Source organism: Adelges cooleyi, unplaced genomic scaffold (assembly GCF_023614345.1).
Source record: "Adelges cooleyi isolate 19-005CV unplaced genomic scaffold, UGA_ACOO_1.1 ACOO_flye_CR_arks_rails_tigmint_CR_PRNA_40, whole genome shotgun sequence".
Taxonomy (NCBI): Eukaryota; Metazoa; Arthropoda; class Insecta; order Hemiptera; family Adelgidae; genus Adelges; species Adelges cooleyi.
Window position 1 is genome coordinate 535,414 of NW_026096079.1, and position 24,254 is coordinate 559,667.

The window sequence follows — 24,254 nt, forward strand, 5'->3', positions numbered from 1 at the left end:
TCACTTAAACTCCGAGCAGTCGTCTATTACAATCTCGTTGGCGGTTAAGCCACTTCCTATTATGGCCCAAGAAAATATTTTTTTTCTTTCATCAATTGTGTTGATAATCTATCACCTAGAGAACAACAAAAGTTACACCAGGCTGACCTCTTGTGTTTAAATTAATTTATTTTTGAAAACAAAATTTTTGTTTTTACAGTTTTTGGTTTGTCTATTTCAAATTTTTAATTAACTTTTTTTTTTATATAAACAACTTTATTAATAAAAGAATGCTACAAAGTGGACTGTTTAAATGATTAAATTGTCTTAAAACTAGATATTTGAAAACAGTGTTATAAGGAACTTACAACAAAATCACAGTTAAGTTTAAAAATGTCATTAGTTATTTTGGAAATCAGAAATTTTGTTAATTGACAACTTAATTTAAGTCGGTGGTTGAGTAGTTCCAAACAATTAGGTCATAAAGATTATTTTGATAACCAGATTGCTTTTAAATTTGCTAATGTGAGTTTGTAAACTAAATTAAAGCTAGTTTATCCAAAAGAATTCTTAATTTAGCCCCAAAGTAGTGCATGTTTTTAAAGCATCATACTTTTTAAATTATATTCTGATTGTCTGATTATAATTATTATTTGATTTGAATATTTCTAAAAATGCTTCTGTTTACAGAACGAACATCAACTTTATATAGCAATAACTTTCGGTTAGTATGTTATTAAAAATTGTATTTAAAATATTAATCGATAACAGAATATACAAACGAATTTAGGGGTTTCCATTTATATTACCTGCCGATTCCAAATATCAGAATTTGAAAAATCAAAAATAGCTCTAAAAATTGGCGGTTTTCTAAATATTTTAACTAACTTACAATGTAATATGGCTAAAATCAATTTAAATGTAATACAAAAATAAATTTGTTTATAATTATGTATTCGAAAAATTGACCAAAAGCATGATATGAATGTTATAGTTTTAAAATTGTATATAATAGGTAGAATTTCATTGAGAATTGCTTAAAGGTAATAATCATCTTTTTACTCGTTGTAAGGTTAAACTTTAATTCTTAAATAATTGTAATGTATAATATTTGAAGCAATAACACACTGTAAAAAAAATGTGGGTTCTTATTAATATGAGATGGTATATTTGCCAACTTAAGTGCCTTGTAAAGGTTAACTACATAAAGTACTAAAACATGTTTGAAAAAATAAAATAAAAACACGTATTTAATATTTTTAGTAAAACTTACTTGTTGAAATAGAAAATTCATGTTTTTGATTGCTGTTGAAATTATATAGTTTCAGTGTGTAAGTCTTAAACACAAATGGTAAATTTCTAATATTCTTGTTCCTTTTATACGTTTTTCTTAAAATTAAATTTTTTGTATATATTATACCTATTAATGTTTATTTCAATTGTTTCTCTTCAATTCAAACTTTAATTAAAATTATATAATCATTTTTTAATTTTTTATATAAATGCAAATATTTTATACAAAATTGAATATTTTTCATTAATTTTTTTTCACATAATTAAATTTTTACATTTAACTTCTTATAGCGAGGAATTTTAATGACACATTAATATACTAAAGGACATTCAATAGAATAAATAGCTAACGCAAATGCATAACGCATTATGAATTTAATTTTTGTATTATTTTAAAAGAATATAAAGCTTAGAACATCTATAATCCGGCCAAGTAAATGAAAATTATAAAAAATTCATTAATTATATTATGATATAAATTACTTACTCGAAAGCAGCATCCATTTTACATAAACAGCGTGGAAGTACAAACAAAATGGTAAAATATCTCGTAATAGATGAATATATAAATAAATGCCAAAAATAGACTTTTGATAACTTTCTTTAAGTTTAACAATTCTTAGCATTTTCTTGATGGTTTTGATGTGAATAGTTAATTATAATTATATTTACCCATTCACAAATATTTGTACCTAACATTTCAAATGTTTCTTTTTCTTCAATAATCTATTTTAAATAATTTATGATTTATGTTATCCACAAAAAAAATCTTTCTTCAACTGTATGTATATTAATTACCAACTCTGTTCATAATTTAATATATCAGTTTGAGGTTATCTATGTTAAACGGTTTTTTACAGTTGATTGATTAAATAATTTATGTTATTTACAAAAATAATGTTTGTACAACTGTATGTATAATAACAACTAACTCTGTTCATAATTTAATATATCAGTTTGAGGTTACCTATGTCAAATGGTTTGTACAGTGATTGAATAATTTGTTAGTTTAACAAAAATAGACTTCTAATAACTTTTGCATTTTTATGATTGTTTTAATAGGTAATATTTAATTTAGTTTAAAATTAATTCACCTTACTCGATATTATGAATTTATCATTAATGGTATATTTGGTCATGCAGTTTTAAATGGTTGTACTTTTGATTTTGTTTAATGAAATCGTGCTTTATGAGTGTCCACTCACTGGCGTCCACATAATGGTGGTGACCATTCACTAGTGTCCACACGCCGGTGTCCACATGCTGGTATCCGCACGCTGGTGTCCACACGCTGGCGTCCACACGCTGTTGTCCACACGCTGTTGTCCACATGCCGGCGTCCACATGCTGGTATGCGCACGCTGGTGTCCACACGCTGGCGTCAACACTGGTGTGGCAATATGGAAACATACACTTCATATTTATTAAACATAATAATTTTTGTAATTAACACAATAATACACTAAGAAACAAAACACTGCCTAATAACGTAGAGTATTTTTTCTTTGAGTATTTTTTTGTTAATAACTAGATAAAATACATTTCAATTTGGTTATCGAACACAATTTGGTTTTTACGCACTAGCCGTGGTTCGAATCACGGTCGCTGGCCGTTTCTCTAGTTGGGCTGGCACAACCGTCTGGAGAGAGAAATAGCCAGCCACCAGCCGCGACTGGTGCGGAAGGCAACGGGAAACCACCAAGCACTATAAACCACTTTCCCACGATAGCAACTCTTGTCTCTAGTAGAAGCTAGAATTGTCCTAACCGCGACCTAACCAGTCATAAACTAAAATAATAAAATAAAATATACTTATTGAAATGGAAAAATCATGTTTTCAGTTGCTGATGAAATTATATTATACAGGGTATCCCACGAAAAAAGACAAATAACAAATAACTTTTTTTTTTGTGTATTGAGATAAATACAGGCTTCAACGATTTAGTTTTTAGCCTAAGTGTACATTATATAAAGGAAATTAAAAATTATTAAAACGTCGTGCGTAGGCTTAGTCCATTATAACTTTTATTCTAGTGAATATTTTTAACTTTAATTTTTAAAATTAATTTATACTCATTTGCATTTTAAGCACCATGTTTTTTTATTGCTCTTAACTATTTTTTTTTTTATATAATTAACCCAACATTCACAATTTGTATTTTAATTCTGACATTTTTTTAACTTTTTTAAGTGCTTGTATTGTAGGAAAAATTAAAGTTTTTTGTAGAACCGACTAAAGAACCTTGTTAAAGTTTTCCTCTTTTTAAAGGTACCAACATTTTTACTCTACCGATTCGCTTTGACCTACACGCTTTATCGTAAACAACTTTTTTACAATTGTTTTTAAAAGGTATAACGCCCTCTTAAGATACATATTTATTTGCTACAAGCTATGCGGATCCGGCGTCGCCTGGGATTTAGTTTGCGAGAGCTGAGTAAGACAATTACAAATAAGATAGAAAAACTCAGTACTCTAGGTTGTATATTGTAAAGCTTTAACATACCCCGTCCCGGTTTTTTTTTGGATATACATATGTACATTACATTTTATTGATTATGCCCCCCTCTTACTCAAGTGTACTATTTCCAATGTTTAATAGCGCCCCCTGAATAGGTCTGTTCCATTATTCATCACCTACCATTCGCTCGAGTACCTTGGTTACTATTTTAACCAACCAAGTGTTTATTTCGGGTTAGCAACGAAAAATATTTCGTATTTTAAGTACAAAATTCGTGTTTAAGGACACCCTTAGGGGTGGAATTTTCGACAAGACCTATGCAAGTTACTTTTGCAGGAGTGTACTCATCAGCTTCCCAAAGTTTCATGGCGATCGGATTAATTCATTCATTTTTATAAATATAGATTATAATAATAATTTTATAACTTTAACAAATATTTATCAATCGTTAATAATGTACATAGAGGTAAGTGCTTTTTTGTAAACTAAAACATTTTCCAGTCCATAACAATTGAGTTTTAAATTTCAGTGTATTTCCTTTTAAGATATTTACAAAAAACAATGATGTTGACAACAAAATCAATCTCACAATATCGTAATGATTATTATAAAATACATTGGGTAAATATACACCCTATCATACAATATTGAAAGCTAATAAAAATACACTGAGAAACAAAACACTACCTAATTTCTAATACATGTTTAATGATCTACAAAGAGTTTTGTTTTTTGTGTATTATTATGTTATTAAAAGAACAAAGTGTATTTCAATTTTGTTTTAAAACAGTAAACAATCAAAATAAATTCTACCTTAATTAAAACATATCTAAATATTTTTAATTACTCAATACGATCTTCATTCTATTTTAACGTAACATCCACAGATAAACTCTAAAGCTATGCATAACTACTATAAATAATGAACACAAAAAGTATTAAGATACATATTTATTTGCTATTTATAATAATAAATACCATTATAATATTATATGAAAGGGAGTTAAATAATACCCAGTGTTAATAATAACCCAGTGTTTTTTTTTACACCAAAACATTTTCCAGTACATAACAATTTATTTTTTAATTAATTACTTGAACAAAACGCACCTAAACATTTTAAATTCCAAGCTATTATGTTCTCGGTTCTATTTTAACGTTACATCCATTGATAAATTCCACTGATAGAGTGAAAGATAATCTTAGATCCTTCGGCGTAAGGCATTTTTCCGATGGCGAAAACCGATAGGACCTTACAAGAGTAGATATCGTAGTCTTCATTTGAAGCATTGCGTATTTCATTCCAACACAGTTCCTTGAGCCACCACTAAAAGGAATGTACGCAAAAGGATGACGACGGCGACACACGTCAGGTAAGAAGTTGTCAGGATTAAATTGTTCTGGATCCTTATAGTACTTGGGATTTAAATGCAAACATTGAATACAAATCAGAAGATTTGCGTCTATAAAATAATAATATTCGATTACTATGACTTAATCACCATTTAGCTATGAAATTTAAAAAACTTATTTTTCTTATAATATTCTACCTGTCGGGATAACATATTTCCCAATCATCATTTCGTTTTCTACTTTTCTGGTAATTAAGGGTGCAATTGAACAAAGCCGCATAGTTTCTTTGATTACTCGTTCTAAGTATTCCATTTTCTGTAAATCTTCGTGTGTAGGTGATCGGTTGAAATCGCCAGCAGAAAATATTGAATTTATTTCTTGATATACCTAGGGTCGAAAATAAATAGTTTTCTTAAAATAAATATGGAATTGTAATTTATTTCAGAAAAAGTTACATTTTGTTGAACATCTTGATGATGAGCCAGCATAAATATAATTAATGAATTTGATTTTGCAGTTGTTTCATGTCCCGCTTAAACATAAAATACATTTAAATAACGTTATTTAGTAGAATTTCCTTTACAATTTTGGAAATTATATTTTATATTTTTTTAAATGTAGCATGTTTAAATTCTTAGATAAAAAGCAGTGATTTTTTTGGCTTTGAAGAGAATGAGGTGAATTTTTTTCATGATGTATTTAATGACATAAGTATTAAATAATACATCATTGAAATACCGAAATTTTTAACTAAAAAAATTAGTTTGAAAACATTGTTAAAATTTTTTACAGCTATAGAATTTAAATATAATGCTTACCACTAATAATGGTTATAAGTTCGTCCCGTATTTCTTTAGGTGATATTTGTTGTTCGCTTGCTAATAGAATTTCAATTAGAGATATAGGTTTTTGAGAAACACAATCTGTGTCATAACTCCCAATAATTGTAGTTTTCGCTTTTTCATTGAGTTCGACTTGTTTTTTCTGAATTAAGTCATTAACAAATTTATGCATTAAATGTTGACTATTTCGTTGTTCATGTTTTTTCGATGACAGTGAAAAAAAAATCGAAAATAAAAACCATGGATTCGAAAGTCTGTATGCAAACATCTGTAATTAAAATGTAAAAATAATAATCTTCTTAGCGGATATTAGTTCCGTGTAATGTTCTTATGTTACTACAAAAATGAAGAAAAAAAAAATTTACTTTTGCTAAACGTTCATAACTATTTCGGAAAACATGGTTCTCTTTATTTTTTGAATCGAATTCTTCTCCCAACGCTGTTCTTCCAATACTGTCCATCGATGCTAGGTCGAAAAATCGGCCTATTTCAAGTTCAATTGGTTTTCCTTCACACTTTTCACTCAATATGTGTGCAAGAATTTTGGATTCATCGTAGAAAGAAGTTATCATTGATTTTAAATTTGAATACTTTAACCATTGCGATATTATTTTCCTAAATAACGTACGTTTTATTAATAAATTATTCATCTTTTTTAAATAGGAACAGTTTTTTTTATTAGTTTCTTACAAAATATTTATAATCATAATATTATAGTTACTATATATAACAAATATTTACCTGTTTTTTTTATGGTCATGTACATTATTAGTTGTAAGTACCCCCGTACCTGAGAAAACATCTTCCGCTAACAAATAAGGGAAATCCTTTTGAAAACAATTTGAACTATTCATTACTACTTCTATATCATCGGCGTTGGATAAACAAACAATCAGCTTGTTAAATAACCAAAATTTAAATAATGAATGCTCGTACCTTAAACATAATGAGCTTGTTTTAAATTTTGTCCATAAGTACTTATATTACAAATTTAATTAATTCACAAAATAATAACAGTCAAGGATTCCTTTCTTGTATATGAATAGTTTCTATCTTAACGTTCTGGAATATTTATGTGGTTCTCATGTAATTTTTGTTAATGTCACACAAAAAATACTCTACTGAAAAAACTAACTATTCCCAAATTGATCATAAAATTTCGTATATAATCATTAATGTGTTTGTTTTTAAAATTCCAATACATAAAGTATTGTTGAAAACTAAGTAGATTTTATGGATAATAGTTGAAATTGTTAATTATGTCGAAATTTGATTTTTGTTTGGCTTAAGGCTACATTATTCCACAAAATAAATGCATGTTAACTACAAGTATTTACATCTTGCATATTTATAAGCTGGTTTTACTACGTCGTCTTTCCAATATTTAACAAATTAGATTACACACGTATCAGTTGTATTTTAACTTAAAAATGTTTTCAGTAATTACACAACATTATACCATAAAACTTTACATGCTTATTCGCGATAACTTACATCTTACATAGTCGTTTCATATTCTCTAAGAGCTTTTCTGTTCCTTTAGTAAAAATCGTTAGGCTTCCGACAATAAAATGACCTTTTGGACCAGGTATTTGAGCAGCCAAAGTAATTTGTCTTTGGTTTTTTATCCTTTGAATAATTATTATCGATATAACTAACAGGATAGTAAGTATAATGGATTGAAAATAACTCATATTAAAAATCTGAAATTTAAGAAAAATATGAATTGAAACTATTTAACTTACAATGTTATATGGCTCAAATCAATCTAAATATTACATAAATAAAACATATTTTATCATTATGTACTCAAGATAGAGACCAAAGGAATAATATGGTTGCTGATGAAATAATATAGATATAAAATAAAATAATATTATGTACTTTTTAATGATATTATTGTTACACTATTATAAGTTTGAAACACAAATAGTAAATTTCTCATAATTTGGTTCCTCATAAATGTTTTTTTCTTTAAATTGAATTTGTGTAATGGTCGACAACCAGCTTAAAATAATCATTTTTTAAGTTATTTCATTTTAAAATTTTGAATGAGAGGTGGAGTTTCATTGAGTATTGCTCACACAGGTTTAGTACAGATAATTATAATATTATACTCCATTTTTCTACCCATCTTAAGAATAAACTTTAATACTAAAATACTATTGATGATATACTATGTGTGGCAATAAACCACGTAACTGTAAAAAAATAAGGTTTTTAATTGAACAGATTTTATTTAACGCTAAAAAATCGTTTATTCACTTTCAATTATTACACGGCAATCAACTTTTTTTATGTTTTTTCCTTGTTTTTGTATTATTTATTTCCCATAACTAATTTGAAACACTCTAGGTATAATACTGTTGTAAAAAAACCACATCAATGACTTTTAAGCTTTCCACCATATAATTTATATATAATTAACTCAATTCTTAATATAATCACATCAAAATTATTTTTAAAAAAAATTAGGATTATGATGGTAACTAACCATGATAATAATGGGCTATAATATTATTATTATAATTTTTAGGTTACAGACAAAAAATACTCATAATTTTAATTACATAAATATAATTTGTGTTAATTAAATTCAACCCTTAACTTGGCGATGTATCTTTTAAGATAAAAAAAATCGAAATAAATATTCCAGTGTAAATATAAAAGATATATGGACTGTTGTTATTTTTTATGTTCTTTGGAAAGATCATTAAGGTCACTGATATCATTTTACAGATTTTCTCTCGGTATTATATTTGTTATATCATTTTTATTTTGGACTGATTTTCAACACAAGAAGGTAAAAGGGCGTAAGCGACAATTTTTTCAAAATTGACTTTTTTGCATAAACAGCATAATTATATATTGATTGAACCATTTATATGTTTTTATTTGAATTTAAATTTGCGTTCCTTATGAAATTACGCTTCAATCATATTTCCATTTTTAATTATTGCCTGTCAAAAACTGGTTTTTCTCCCCCATTTATGTAAGATTTATTGCACATAATGACTTTGAAACATTCTTAATTATACTACTGTTTTCAAACAACAACTTTTATGACTTTTCGGATTTTCGAAAGATAAGCATTATTTTAGAATACAAAGAGAGTAATAAAATTAGCCAAATGTTTTATTTATATAATGGTATTATTGTTTCACTGTTTGAAACACAAATAGTAAATTTCCCATAAATTGGTTCCTTTTAATATCTTAATAAACTTACATATCGATATCATTTGTACCGGGTCATCCAACTAACGTAAGACATCATTTTCTCGGAAATATGAATATTTTGAAAATTATTTTTTTCCTATACTTTTTGATAAACGTTTTACTATGTTTTTCAATACTTTGAAAATGTTTATCTCCATCCCTTATACGATAAAAAGGGTTTAGTTCACGTTTTTAAATGGCAACATATGTTTATAATTCCATAAATTTGTGGGCAAAAATTCTTAAATTATGTTATCGTTTGAATTTTTTATTTTTATCCATCTAGTCGTTAGCTATGACTTTGTAAAGATATTAAATTTTCTCTTAAATATTATTAAGCAAAATTTAAATTGGAAACAACATGTTAATATAAGTATGTGTTTTGAATCAATAAGTATTAACACATATCATTAATATATTAGCTTTAGTACATATAGTGAGTAAGCACTACTAAAATCAAAGTATTCAAATATCATGTGTATCATATATGTGTTTCTTATATATTCAGTCATATTTAAAATATGGTCAATTCAATTAAAACAATTAACCTTGGGGTTTCATAGTAGCGATATACATTGTGTTCTTGGAAATTTCCTAGTGGAAATTAAATTTTACCTTCCTAGTGGCAAATTTTCACATATATATTTTAACAACCAATCGAATTTCAATAAAAACCTACTACCACCTATTCATATTATAATTTAATAGGATAATAAAGAAGCTAACAAACTTAATGTAATAACGTACAGTTAATAAAACTCAAAGAAGCCGTATATAAAAAACCCAAATATCAGTACGATATAAATCATAATGTCTTACTAATAAATATAGCTGAACTTAAAAATAACAGTTTGTTAAGTAAATTGTTGTCATTAATATTTGAATATATATTATTGACACTCCATTATGATTCAATTGATTTTCATGGTTTTTAAAAATCAAGTAAATATTGACGATTCAAATGTAATAAATAATTAGGAATCGCGATAATAGTGTGTATAACAGATATTTATATTTATATTTAATGTTCAATAGGTAACTATTATTCTTATTAAACATCAACAAGCAAAGAAATTTGAATAATTATTTTCTTTCTTTGGTGTTACCTGCAGGGATCACATATTTCCTATCTTCGTTTTATTTTCAACTTTCTTGGCAACCAGGGGTACAGCTGCATAAAATCGTATGTTTTATTTAAACACATATTACAAGTATTTAATTTTTGTAAATTTCGGTAAAAATTGAATTAATTTCTTGAATTATCTTACTTTTTAGTATTGTGACTTTTAATCATTTTAATAAACAAACGAAAGTATAATTATTTGTTTAAATTTTACGTATGTTCTAACTTTCTACTGTACAATCACTATCAGTTACAAACATTTTTTAGTTGAATTAATTCATTTAGCAAATATATTGGCTATACATAGTGTTTCACTAAGGATAAGACTCTCAATATCTCTTACAATATCCGCAGTTATTTAGTTTTCAGTTTCGTGGTACACATTAAGGTCTCAGGTATTTTTTACAGCATCCGGAGCTCTTTAAGTGTAATCTATGTTTCAAATTTCAAAAGCCCATTATAAGAGTTACACTGACATTGTTGGAACTTAGCCCGCGCACAGACGTGCGGTCAGTTATAACTAGTAAAATAAAACTAACTTATAAATGCGATTGTTATCAAATCCATTTTAATTTGACATTGACTAAAAACAAAAATAACGTTTAGTTAGATAATGTTATATATGGCATAAATTTTAAACTTAAATAACTTTAAAGTTAATTATCCAAAACTAGTTTTCAATCACTTAAACTCCGAGCAGTCGCCTATTACAATCTCGTTGGCGGTTAAGCCACTTCCTATTATGGCCCAAGAAAATATTTTTTTTCTTTCATCAATTGTGTTGATAATCTATCACCTAGAGAACAACAAAAGTTACACCAGGCTGACCTCTTGTGTTTAAATTAATTTATTTTTGAAAACAAAATTTTTGTTTTTACAGTTTTTGGTTTGTCTATTTCAAATTTTTAATTAACTTTTTTTTTTATATAAACAACTTTATTAATAAAAGAATGCTACAAAGTGGACTGTTTAAATGATTAAATTGTCTTAAAACTAGATATTTGAAAACAGTGTTATAAGGAACTTACAACAAAATCACAGTTAAGTTTAAAAATGTCATTAGTTATTTTGGAAATCAGAAATTTTGTTAATTGACAACTTAATTTAAGTCGGTAGTTGAGTAGTTCCAAACAATTAGGTCATAAAGATTATTTTGATAACCAGATTGCTTTTAAATTTGCTAATGTGAGTTTGTAAACTAAATTAAAGCTAGTTTATCCAAAAGAATTCTTAATTTAGCCCCAAAGTAGTGCATGTTTTTAAAGCATCATACTTTTTAAATTATATTCTGATTGTCTGATTATAATTATTATTTGATTTGAATATTTCTAAAAATGCTTCTGTTTACAGAACGAACATCAACTTTATATAGCAATAACTTTCGGTTAGTATGTTATTAAAAATTGTATTTAAAATATTAATCGATAACAGAATATACAAACGAATTTAGGGGTTTCCATTTATATTACCTGCCGATTCCAAATATCAGAATTTGAAAAATCAAAAATAGCTCTAAAAATTGGCGGTTTTCTAAATATTTTAACTAACTTACAATGTAATATGGCTAAAATCAATTTAAATGTAATACAAAAATAAATTTGTTTATAATTATGTATTCGAAAAATTGACCAAAAGCATGATATGAATGTTATAGTTTTAAAATTGTATATAATAGGTAGAATTTCATTGAGAATTGCTTAAAGGTAATAATCATCTTTTTACTCGTTGTAAGGTTAAACTTTAATTCTTAAATAATTGTAATGTATAATATTTGAAGCAATAACACACTGTAAAAAAAATGTGGGTTCTTATTAATATGAGATGGTATATTTGCCAACTTAAGTGCCTTGTAAAGGTTAACTACATAAAGTACTAAAACATGTTTGAAAAAATAAAATAAAAACACGTATTTAATATTTTTAGTAAAACTTACTTGTTGAAATAGAAAATTCATGTTTTTGATTGCTGTTGAAATTATATAGTTTCAGTGTGTAAGTCTTAAACACAAATGGTAAATTTCTAATATTCTTGTTCCTTTTATACGTTTTTCTTAAAATTAAATTTTTTGTATATATTATACCTATTAATGTTTATTTCAATTGTTTCTCTTCAATTCAAACTTTAATTAAAATTATATAATCATTTTTTAATTTTTTATATAAATGCAAATATTTTATACAAAATTGAATATTTTTCATTAATTTTTTTTCACATAATTAAATTTTTACATTTAACTTCTTATAGCGAGGAATTTTAATGACACATTAATATACTAAAGGACATTCAATAGAATAAATAGCTAACGCAAATGCATAACGCATTATGAATTTAATTTTTGTATTATTTTAAAAGAATATAAAGCTTAGAACATCTATAATCCGGCCAAGTAAATGAAAATTATAAAAAATTCATTAATTATATTATGATATAAATTACTTACTCGAAAGCAGCATCCATTTTACATAAACAGCGTGGAAGTACAAACAAAATGGTAAAATATCTCGTAATAGATGAATATATAAATAAATGCCAAAAATAGACTTTTGATAACTTTCTTTAAGTTTAACAATTCTTAGCATTTTCTTGATGGTTTTGATGTAAATAGTTAATTATAATTATATTTACCCATTCACAAATATTTGTACCTAACATTTCAAATGTTTCTTTTTCTTCAATAATCTATTTTAAATAATTTATGATTTATGTTATTTACAAAAATAATGTTCGTACAACTGTATGTATAATAATTACTAACTCTGTTCATAATTTAATATATCAGTTTGAGGTTAGCTATGTCAAATGGTTTGTACAGTGATTGAATAATTTGTTAGTTTAACAAAAATAGACTTCTAATAACTTTTGCATTTTTTTGATTGTTTTAATAGGTAATATTTAATTTAGTTTAAAATTAATTGACCTTACTCGATATTATGATTTTATCATTAATGGTATATTTGGTCATGCAGTTTTAAATGGTTGTACTTTTGATTTTGTTTAATGAAATCGTGCTTTATGAGTGTCCACTCACTGGTGTCCACATAATGGTGGTGACCATTCACTAGTGTCCACACGTCAGCGTCCACATGCCGGTGTCCACACGCTGGTGTCCACACACACTGTTGTCCACACGCTGCACAGTGGTCCGAGAGTGAATTCTAGGCGCTCAAAAGTCTTATTAATAAATATGCAAAAAATATCAAAACAATTATGAATTATTAATTTTAATATGTTTCTAAGACATAATATAAAATTTCAAGGTCATATGTGTACCTGGACGTTTTTTATTGCTATTTAAAGTTCAGTTTTTATAGTTTGGCGGTTATTTTGATTTCAAAAAATAATATTTCGTTACAATTTTTTTACCCTTTGATATTTTTAAAAAAAACGTTTTAATTATTTTTTTTATTTAACAAGTAGATAACCAAAGGAAAAAAATATTTTTTTTGAAAAATGTTTTTTTTCAAACTAGTTATGATAATTTTGAACAAAAAATATCTGATGTTTTACATGTTTTTTTTTTTAAGAGAGTAGTTCTAAAATTTGCCAATTTTTACCCACATCACAATACATAGGTGTTATAGAGCAAGTATTCAGGTTTTTAAAAACATTAATTTTTTTTTGCGACAGACAAAAATTAATTAGTACACAAGGCAATTTAAAAAGTATGATTTTTCAGTTTAGCGGATATTTTGTTTTCAGAAAATATTATTTCGCTTACAATTTTTTTACCCTTAGATTTTTTTTTAATTAAATTTTTTAATTTAACTAGTAGACAACTAAATTAAAACATTTTTTTAAAAAATCAAAGGGTAAAAAAATTGTAAGCGAAATAATATTTTCTGAAAACAAAATATTCGCTAAACTGAAAAATCATACTTTTTAATTTGCCTTGTGTACTAATTAATTTTTGTCTGTCGCAAAAAAAATTATTATTTTTAAAAACCTGAATACTTGTTCTACAACACCTATGTATTGCTATGTGGGTAAAAAATGGCAAATTTTAGTACTACTCTCTAAAAAAAAAAACATGTAAAACATCAGATATTTTTTGTTCAAAATTATCATAACTAGTTTGAAAAAAAACATTTTTTAAAAAAAATATTTTTTTCCTTTGGTTATCTACTTGTTAAATAAAAAAATATAATTAAACATTTTTTTTAAAAATATCAAAGGGTAAAAAAACTGTAACGAAATATTATTTTTTGAAATCAAAATAACCGCCAAACTATAAAAACTGAACTTTAAATAGCAATAAAAAACGTCCAGGTACACATATGACCTTGAAATTTTATATTATGTCTAAGAAACATATTAAAATTAATAATTCATAATTGTTTTGATATTTTTTGCAAATTTATTAATAGGACTTTTGAGTGCCTAGAATTCACTCTTGGACCACTGTGCGCTGGTGTCCACACGCTGTTGTCCACATGCCGGCGTCCACATGCTGGTATCCGCACGCTGGTGTCCACACGCTGGTGTCCACACTGGTGTGGCAATATGGAAACATACACTTCATATTTATTAAACATAATAATTTTTGTAATTAACACAATAATACACTAAGAAACAAAACACTGCCTAATAACGTAGAGTATTTTTTCTTTGAGTATTTTTTTGTTAATAACTAGATAAAATACATTTCAATTTGGTTATCGAACACAATTTGGTTTTTACGCACTAGCCGTGGTTCGAATCACGGTCGCTGGCCGTTTCTCTAGTTGGGCTGGCACAACCGTCTGGAGAGAGAAATAGCCAGCCACCAGCCGCGACTGGTGCGGAAGGCAACGGGAAACCACCAAGCACTATAAACCACTTTCCCACGATAGCAACTCTTGTCTCTAGTAGAAGCTAGAATTGTCCTAACCAGTCATAAACTAAAATAATAAAATAAAACATACTTATTGAAATGGAAAAATCATGTTTTCAGTTGCTGATGAAATTATATTATACAGGGTATCCCACGAAAAAAGACAAATAACAAATAACTTTTTTTTTTTGTGTATTGAGATAAATACAGGCTTCAACGATTTAGTTTTTAGCCTAAGTGTACATTATATAAAGGAAATTAAAAATTATTAAAACGTCGTGCGTAGGCTTAGTCCATTATAACTTTTATTCTAGTGAATATTTTTAACTTTAATTTTTAAAATTAATTTATACTCATTTGCATTTTAAGCACCATGTTTTTTTATTGCTCATAACTATTTTTTTTTTTTAATTATTTAAAAAGAGAGTAAAGTTTTATGTATTAATATTCAAAAGTCAAAATTTAAAAAATAATCTAAAGCAACTCTAAAGTTCATAGGTATCGAAAATTTTTTTTACATATTTAAAATAGTAAGAACTTTTTTTGATATAATTAACCCAACATTCACAATTTGTATTTTAATTCTGACATTTTTTTAACTTTTTTAAGTGCTTGTATTGTAGGGAAAATTAAAGTTTTTTTATAGAAACCGACTAAAGAACCTTGTTAAAGTTTTCCTCTTTTTAAAGGTACCAACATTTTTATTCTACCGATTCGCTTTGACCTACACCCTTTATCGTAAACAACTTTTTTACGATTGTTTTTAAAAGGTATAACGCCCTCTTAAGATACATATTTATTTGCTACAAGCTATGCGGATCCGGCGTCGCCTGGGATTTAGTTTGCGAGAGCTGAGTAAGATAATTACAAATAAGATAGAAAAACTCAGTACTCTAGGTTGTATATTGTAAAGCTTTACCATACCCCGTCCCGGTTTTTTTTTGGATATACATATGTATATTACATTTTATTGATTATGCCCCCCTCTTACTCAAGTGTACTATTTCCAATGTTTAATAGCGTCCCCTGAATAGGTCTGTTCCATTATTCATCACCTACCATTCGCTCGAGTACCTTGGTTACTATTGTAACAAACCAAGTGTTTATTTCGGGTTAGCAACGAAAAATATTTTGTATTTTAAGTACAAAATTCGTGTTTAAGGACACCCTTAGGGGTGGAATTTTCGACAAGACCTATGCAAGTTACTTTTGCAGGAGTGTACTCATCAGCTTCCCAAAGTTTCATGGCGATCGGATGAATTCATTCATTTTTAAAAATATAGATTATAATAATAATTTTATAACTTTAACAAACATTTATCAATCGTTATTAATGTACATAGAGGTAAGTGCTTTTTTGTAAACTAAAACATTTTCGAGTCCATAACAATTGAGTTTTAAATTTTAGTGTATTTCCTTTTAAGATATTTACAAAAAACAATGATGTTGACAACAAAATCAATCTCACAATATCGTAATGATTATTATAAAATACATTGGTTAAATATATTCATTTATATGTTTAATGATGCCTCATCATTAGAATAAAAAAAAAAACGTATTATAATATAGTTGAATATTATTTTAAGTAGGTACACCCTATCATTCAATATTCAAAGCTAATAAAAATATACTGAGAAACAAAACACTACCTAATTTCTAATACATGTTTTATGATCTACAAAGAGTTTTGTTTTTTGTGTATTATTATGTTATTAAAAGAACAAAGTGTATTTCAATTTTGTTTTAAAACAGTAAAGAATCAAAGTAAATTCTACCTTAATTAAAACATATCTAAATATTTTTAATTAATCAATACGATCTTTATTCTATTTTAACGTAACATCCACAGATAAACTCTAGAGCTATGCTTAACTACTATAAATAATGAACACGAAAAGTATTAAGATACATATTTATTTGCTATTTATAATAATAAATACCATTATAATATTATATGAAAGGGAGTTAAATAATACCCAGTGTTAATAATAACCCAGTGTTTTTTTTTACACCAAAACATTTTCCAGTACATAACAATTTATTTTTTAATTAATTACTTGAACAAAACGCACCTAAACATTTTAAATTCCAAGCTATTATGTTCTCGGTTCTATTTTAACGTTACATCCATTGATAAATTCCACTGATAGAGTGAAAGATAATCTTAGATCCTTCGGCGTAAGGCATTTTTAGAGTAGTGGTGGAATTATAGATAATGATATAGTATATTAACGAGCGGTAACAAGCTAGTATAATAAAACGTAAAGTTTCTGGCTAAAATTGTAGTGTTTATTATCTGGCTTAAAACAATACATAGAAAAATTGGGCTCAGAAACTGTTTTGAATTTATTATTTAGTTCTAATTGAACGTTGAACGTACAACATATCTCTTATCTCCTATATCTTACCCCTATCACTAACCCCCTATCCCCTACCCCTATATCCCACCCCTATAACTCACCCCTATCCCCACCTCTATATCCCACCCATTATCTCCTACCCCTATTTCCACCTCCAACCCATCACCGTGTTGTAACGCTCTTTTGGTAACACTTTTTTCCGGTTATTTGCCATAGCTAATTCCACCCCTTTCCCATACCCACCCCATTTCTTTTTCCTTTACGCTCTTTTGGTAACGCTTTTTTCGGTTATGTGCCAGAGCTAAGACATGAAAATGTCAAAAAAAAATTATATGGAGCTACCAGTTACAGCATAAGCCAAGGAGATTAAAAAATGATGTACAATCATGTTTCTGGCTAAAATTGTAGTGTTTATTATCTGGCCAAAAGTAAGTTAACATAGTTTAATATATAGAGAATTAAACTATTTTAAATTTATTATTTAGTTCTAATTTGAACGTTGAACGTACAACATATCTCTTATCTATATCTTACCCCTATCCCCTACCCACTATTTTTCGTCCCTATCACTCCCCCCTATCCGCTACTCCTATCTCCTATCTCATATCAGATAACAGCGTAACACTTTTTTCGTTACGCTTTTTTGGTAACTCTTTTTTTCGGTTATTTACCGGCTAAATCTCACTCTTATCTCCTACCCCCTATTCCACTCCCGTCCCCATCCCTTTCGCTTTTTTCGTTACGCTCTTTTGGTAACGCTCTTTTAGTAACGCTTTTTTCGGTTATGTGCCAGAGCTAAGACATGAAAATGTCAAAAAGTGTTACCAAAAAAGCGTTACGCTGTTACGCGCCGCAATGTAACAAAAACTACGAAGCGACGACAAAAAAAAATTATCGGAATGACCATTTCGGATCTATTTCGAATGTTAATCTGTTACGCTGTTATCTGATTTGAGATAAGAGATATGTTGTACGTTTAACGTTCAAATTAGAACTAAATAATAAATTCGAAATAATTTAATTCTTAATGTTGAGTTTTGGCCAGATAATAAACACCACAATTTTAGCCAGAAACATGATTTTACATAATTTTTAAATCTCCTTGGCTTATGCTGTAACTGGAACCTCCATGTAATTTTTTTTTTTTAATTATAATTCCACAACTAATCTATATTTATTCGGTACTTCAACGAGACATGAAAATGCTCTTTCGTGGTTGCAGACTCGGCTGAAAAACTTTTTCGTTACGCTTTTTGACATTTTCATGTCTTAGCTCTGGCACATAACCGAAAAAAGCGTTACCAAAAAAGAAATGAGGTGAGAATGGGGTTGGGGTTGAGAATTAGCCGGTACTTAACCGAAAAAAAAGTTAATGTAGATTTTCGTCAAAATGTTATTGTATATTTATTAATACAATTATCAAAAAAAGCCAGTTTAGTGAGGTTGGAACATACTGGGGACGGTTAGGTTACCGGTCTACAGGAATTATATATATAACTGATAAAATTACTTTCAAATAAACGCTTCGACGCAAACCTTAAATTAGTTTGTTCAAAACAGTACAGTCAAAACCATGTACGGTATCAATATACCAGCACTATAAGAAATTGCCAAAACAATTCTTGGGACCTCCCCATTTTTTTTTTTTTCAAAAATATAGTGACATAAATCTCACGTTAGGAATGCTGTTGAAATGTCGACGATTTTAGTTACAATTTTTGTACTCAATAAAAATGTTTATTTCCGTTACAATAAACCTTTGTGGTCTGAACAGAATGCGCCACCATGGGAGTAAAAAACATGTAGAGATTTAAATAACTGAAATTTATAAAAGTAACTTTTAGCTTCGATGCAAAGCCGATAAGATATTGGTTTTACTGTAGTGTAGGCTTTTTTGTGTCTGTAAACACTGTAACTTTTTTAATACTGGACCAATTCCTCCGAGTAGCAACTCTAGGTTTGTAGGGCAAATTATTAATGTTGTAGAAATTATCACAAGTTGAAATAAATGTACATTAATCAAAAGAATTTTCTAGAATCTTAAACTAAAATATTTCCCTGTCTTAAATTAATAAGATTTAAAATTTTAATTAAATTTGATTAAATCAAACAGTTAATTAACTAGTTTTTGATTTACTTCCGTGATGATGATGACTGCTGTGATGGTCAATTTTTATCATACTCTTTTTAAAGAACTCTAACATAATGGACTTAATTAAATAATATATTTTTTTTATTTGACGCACTAAAGAGCAAATGATAAAGGTGATATAAAGTTATACAAAAAGGCATAAAAATTTAACAAATTTATTGATAATTTACACTAAGATCCTCAATATGCGAAACATTTATAAGATTAGCACCATCTATATTATACGTAAACAGTTCAAAAGATCGTTTACGACAAAAAGTGGTCTGAACATTTTTAGAGATGTTCAAACATTGACCATTTGACTTTTACAATACCCAGTTACGTTCAAATTATTCTGTTAATTGCGACTATTAACAACTCAACAAACACTTGTATAGAATTTACACCATCGGCCAAAAACAAACAGCAAGAATGATGAAAAAAAATCAGAAATATCATTTATTAAAAATACGATGAATAACGGTGGAATTAAGTGAATATCGGAAGAAATAACATAATTAATACTAACTGGATGCCACCTACCTGAAGCTTATAAATCAAACCAGTTAAGATAAGAGTTCTTCAGTTCAACATATTTTAATTTACCACACAGAACATTTCAATTTAATGTCTCAACGTTTTTTTATATTAATAAAAATTGCATCTACATGCCCTCTGGTCACAACAGTAGAAACAATATCGAAATAAAATACAAGTAAAATTAACAATAGTTGATTTAATATTAAATTGTATAATTTACTATTTGTATAATATAGATTATAAATAAAAATTGTAAAATTCGGTTTTTGGTAAACCATTGATAATGAACATAAAAAATAATAAGATACATATTTATTTGCTATTTATAACCATTATAACCATTCTAATATATGAAAAGGTGTTAAATAACTTTAATAAATACATATAATTATAACTAATGTACATAGAACCAAGTGCTTTTTTGTACTCCAAAACATTTTCCAGCCCATAACATTTGATTTTTTAAATCTAAGTATATACCCTTTTAAGATATCTCCGGTAACTATACATCCTATTATACAATTTTGAAATCCAGTAAAAATACCCTGAGAAACAAAACACTACGTAAGACATGTTATATAATTATCATAGAGTTTTGTTTCTTTGTGTATAATATAATTTTAATAACAAAAAAAAGGGTATTTAAATTTGGTTTCTAAAATAGTAAACAATTTCAGTAAATTCTACATAATTAAAAAATATGTAAATACTATAAGCTACCAATTACGATCTTGGTTCTATTTTAACATAACATCCGTTGCTAAATTCCAGTGCTATGGTACACGATAATTTAAGATCTTTCGGAGTAGGGCATTTCTTTGATGGCGAAAAACGGTAGGACCTTACAAGAGTAGATATCGCAGTCTTCATTTGGAGCATTGCGTATTTCATTCCAATACAGTTTCTTGTGCCACCACTAAAAGGAATGTATGCAAAAGGATGACGACTGCGACACACGTCAGGTAAGAAGTTGTCAGGATTAAATTGATCTGGGTCCTTATAGTATTTGGGATTTAAATGCAAACAATAAATGGGAATCGTAATAATTGTGTCTGTAACATAATAATATTTGACAACTATTAATTAGGGACATGCAATTTAAAAAAAATATATTATTTTTAATAGGTTCTACCCGCCGGGATAAGATATTTTCCAATCATCATTTCGTTTTGTACTTGTCTGTGCACAAAAGGAATAGCTGGATAAAGTCGCATGGTTTCTTTGATTACACGTTCTAAGTATTCCATTTTTTGTAAATCCTCGTATGTAGGCGATCGGTTAAAATCACCATCAGAAAATATTGAATTTGTTTCTTGATATACCTAGGGTCGAATATAATTAAATAATTTTAATTTTTAATAAATATGGATTTGTAATTTATTACAGAAATAATTACATTTTGTTGAACATCTTGATGATGAGCCAGCATAAATATAATTAATGAATTTACCTTTGCAGTTGTTTCATGTCCCGCTTAAACAAAAATTCATTTAAATAACGTTTATTTAACAGAATTTTGGAAGTAGTTATTATTGTAAGTTAACATTTTATTTTTTTGGGAAGGGGAGAAGGTTTGAATTTGAAAAGAATGAAATGAATTGTTTCCTTATGTTTTATCATCATAAGTATATTTTGAGTACAACCTATGATGTATTAACAAAAACATAATAATTTATAATACATCATTAAAATACCTGTAACACCAATAATTTTAACTCCGAAAATAAGCTAGAACACAAAGCTAAAATTTACTTTTTACCGCTATAGAGTTTAAATAATATATTGCTTACCACTTATAATGGTTATAAGTTCGTCCTTCATTTCTTTATGTGTTACTTGATGTTCGTTTGCTAACAGAATTTCAATTAGATATTTCGGCTTTTGATAACTACAACCTTCATCACGACACCCGTTAATGGTAGATTTATCTTTTTCATTGAGTTCGACTTTTTTTTTCTGAATTAAATCATTCACATATTCATGCATTAAATGTTGACTATTTCGTTGTTCATGTTTTTTCGATGACAGTGAAAATAAACTTGAGCTTAAAAACCACGGATTCGAAAGTCGGTATGCAAAGATCTGGAATTACAAAATAAAAACAATAATCTCTTTAACAGATATTCAATAACAACATTGTCAGTCCAAAATTATATCTTTTCTGTTCCACTGGATTATTTTGCTACAAAAATGTAAAATAAAAACAAAACATTTTTTACTTCTGCTAGACGTGCATAACTATTTCGGAAATCGTGGTTTTCTTTGTTTTGTGAATTAAATTCTTCTCCCAACGCTGTTCTTCCAATAGTGTCTATCGATGCTAGTTCGAAAAATTGGCTTATTTCAAGTTCCATTGATTTTCTTTTACTCTTTTCACTCAATATGTGTTCAAGAATTCTAGATTCTTCGTAGAATAAAGTAATTAATGATTTTAAATTTGAATACTTTAGCCATTGATTTATAATTTTCCTAAATAACGTACGTATTATTAATTACTCATCTCCTTTAAATAGGAACAGTATGTTCTATTTGTTTCTTACAAAATATTTATAACTATAATATCATACTATATATAACAATAATTTACCTGTTTCTTTTATAGTCATGTATATTATTATTTGTAATTAATCCCTTAATCGAGAAAACGTCTTCAATTATCGAATAAGGTATATTCTTTTGAAAACAGTTTAAACTATTCATTACTTCCTCTACATCATCGGCGTTGGATACACAAACAACCAACTTGTTAAAAAACCAAAATTTAAATAATGAATGCTTGTACCTTTAACAAAAGGAGTTCATTTTTAAAATTTGTCCACAATTACTTATATTACATATATAAATAATTAACACAATATAGTCCGAATAGTCCAGGTTTCCCTATTTTTTTCTAACTTGAATAGTTTCAATGAGAAGTCTTTAAAAAATCGTCACGGTAAAAGGCTATCAGCTATCTCCAAAATAATCATCAAGAGTATTTCGTTGAATAGTTATTATATTAAATTAGAAATATCGTGTTTTCATCCATAAATGTGCGGTTTTTACTATATTGCCTTTAAAAAGTTATAAAAATTTGTACGACGACAAAAATTTACAGAAATGTTCATATCTACAGATTTTAACTGGCGTTTAGACTCGTATACTCAATATGGCCAATACAGCGGAACGATGACTATCAATCCAAATATAAACTCTGCAATAAATCCGAAAAGTCAACAAGACATTGGAGACATGAACACATTAAAAAATGTTTTTCATAACATTTCAATACCTAATGTATAGTTTTAATAACTCCATAAAAAATTATCATATTCGTTGAAATTGTTTATTATCTCAAAATCATGTTTAGTTTGGTGTAGGATCTCGTTTTTTCATCAAATATTTGCATGTAAATTACGAGCAATTACTTCTTGTATAATAATAAGCTGGTTTTTACTATATTGTCTTTATAGATTTGAACAAATTATAACTGAAAAACATTTTTTCGGCAACTAGACCACATTATATCACAAAACATAATGTAAATGCTTATTTATGATTACTTACTTCTTACATAATTGATTGTAGTTCTTTATAAACTTTATTTGTCGTCGAATTAAAATCGTTAGGCTTCCGACAAAAAAATGACCTTTTGGACCAGGTATTTGAGCAGCCAAAGTAAATTGTCTTAGTTTTTTTTTCCTTAGCAAAATTACTATCGATATAACTAACACGATAGTAAGTATAATGGAATGAAAATAACTCATATCATGTATCTGAAAATTAAGCAAAATATAAATTGGAAACATTTAACTTACAATGTTATATGGCTCAAATCAATCTACATAGAATATAAATAAAACATATTTTATCATTATGTATTCAAGAAAGAGACCAAATGATATGGTTGCTGTTTAATATAAATTGCATCAGAAATTATTAAAGGTAATAAGACTTTCTTTACCTAGACAGACACTTAGCATTTATAGCTATAAATATATTTTGTAACAGGGACGAGCTTGCTGATTCAGGGTTAACTGATACAAAATATTAATCTTAGTGTTTATATTTGATACAAAATTTTATCAACTGATTACATTTTAAAAAACATATAATTATTGTACAAAAAAATATAGTTTAATAACAAATAATTAAACATACACA

The 24,254-nt window shown here is 27.3% G+C and overlaps 2 protein-coding genes and 1 long non-coding RNA gene across 6 annotated transcripts in view; all 3 read right to left on the reverse strand.

Annotated features, from left to right (window-relative positions):
- Window positions 1–13,371, reverse strand: part of LOC126841648 (cytochrome P450 4C1-like) — a 63,004-nt gene extending 49,633 nt beyond the window's left edge. The window contains exons 1-9 of one of the 4 annotated variants that reach the window (XM_050578229.1): window positions 13,296–13,371; window positions 12,201–12,316; window positions 7,421–7,629; window positions 6,668–6,862; window positions 6,292–6,541; window positions 5,903–6,194; window positions 5,540–5,616; window positions 5,282–5,471; window positions 4,760–5,194 (exon numbers count right to left, since the gene is read on the reverse strand). In XM_050578229.1, the coding sequence (XP_050434186.1) occupies window positions 4,866–5,194; window positions 5,282–5,471; window positions 5,540–5,616; window positions 5,903–6,194; window positions 6,292–6,541; window positions 6,668–6,862; window positions 7,421–7,629; window positions 12,201–12,221 (1,563 nt within the window). In that variant the 5' untranslated portion in view covers window positions 12,222–12,316; window positions 13,296–13,371 and the 3' untranslated portion in view covers window positions 4,760–4,865. Of the gene's footprint in view, window positions 1–1,252; window positions 1,369–4,759; window positions 5,195–5,281; window positions 5,472–5,539; window positions 5,617–5,902; window positions 6,195–6,291; window positions 6,542–6,667; window positions 6,863–7,420; window positions 7,630–12,200; window positions 12,317–13,295 lie in introns of those variants that run through there. The other 3 variants (XM_050578230.1, XM_050578231.1, XM_050578232.1) reach the window with 3 other exon arrangements.
- LOC126841652 (uncharacterized) overlaps window positions 1–23,855 on the reverse strand; it is a 42,710-nt gene extending 18,855 nt beyond the window's left edge. The window contains exon 1 of the long non-coding RNA XR_007686215.1: window positions 23,740–23,855. This is a non-coding gene — a long non-coding RNA (uncharacterized LOC126841652). The remainder of the gene's footprint in view (window positions 1–23,739) is intronic.
- Window positions 20,810–22,309, reverse strand: LOC126841651 (cytochrome P450 4C1-like). The gene is made up of 4 exons (XM_050578235.1): window positions 21,902–22,309; window positions 21,508–21,584; window positions 21,244–21,433; window positions 20,810–21,163 (listed from the first exon to the last, which is right to left on the reverse strand). The coding sequence occupies exons 1-4, from the start codon at window positions 22,095–22,097 to the stop codon at window positions 20,835–20,837; spliced, it is 792 nt and encodes a 263-aa protein (XP_050434192.1). The 5' UTR covers window positions 22,098–22,309; the 3' UTR covers window positions 20,810–20,834.
- Window positions 23,856–24,254: the final 399 nt, after the last annotated feature.

Bases quoted from the DNA above. Each gene is read 5' to 3' on its own strand.
- LOC126841651 (XM_050578235.1), bottom strand. From the start codon at position 22,097: ATGCATGAATATGTGAATGATTTAATTCAGAAAAAAAAAGTCGAACTC. The intron at 21,585-21,901 runs GTAAGCAATATA...TTTTTGTTTAAG, and splicing joins ACTTATAACCATTATAAGTG to CGGGACATGAAACAACTGCA. The intron at 21,164-21,243 runs GTAGAACCTATT...ATTATGTTACAG, and splicing joins AAAATATCTTATCCCGGCGG to ACACAATTATTACGATTCCC.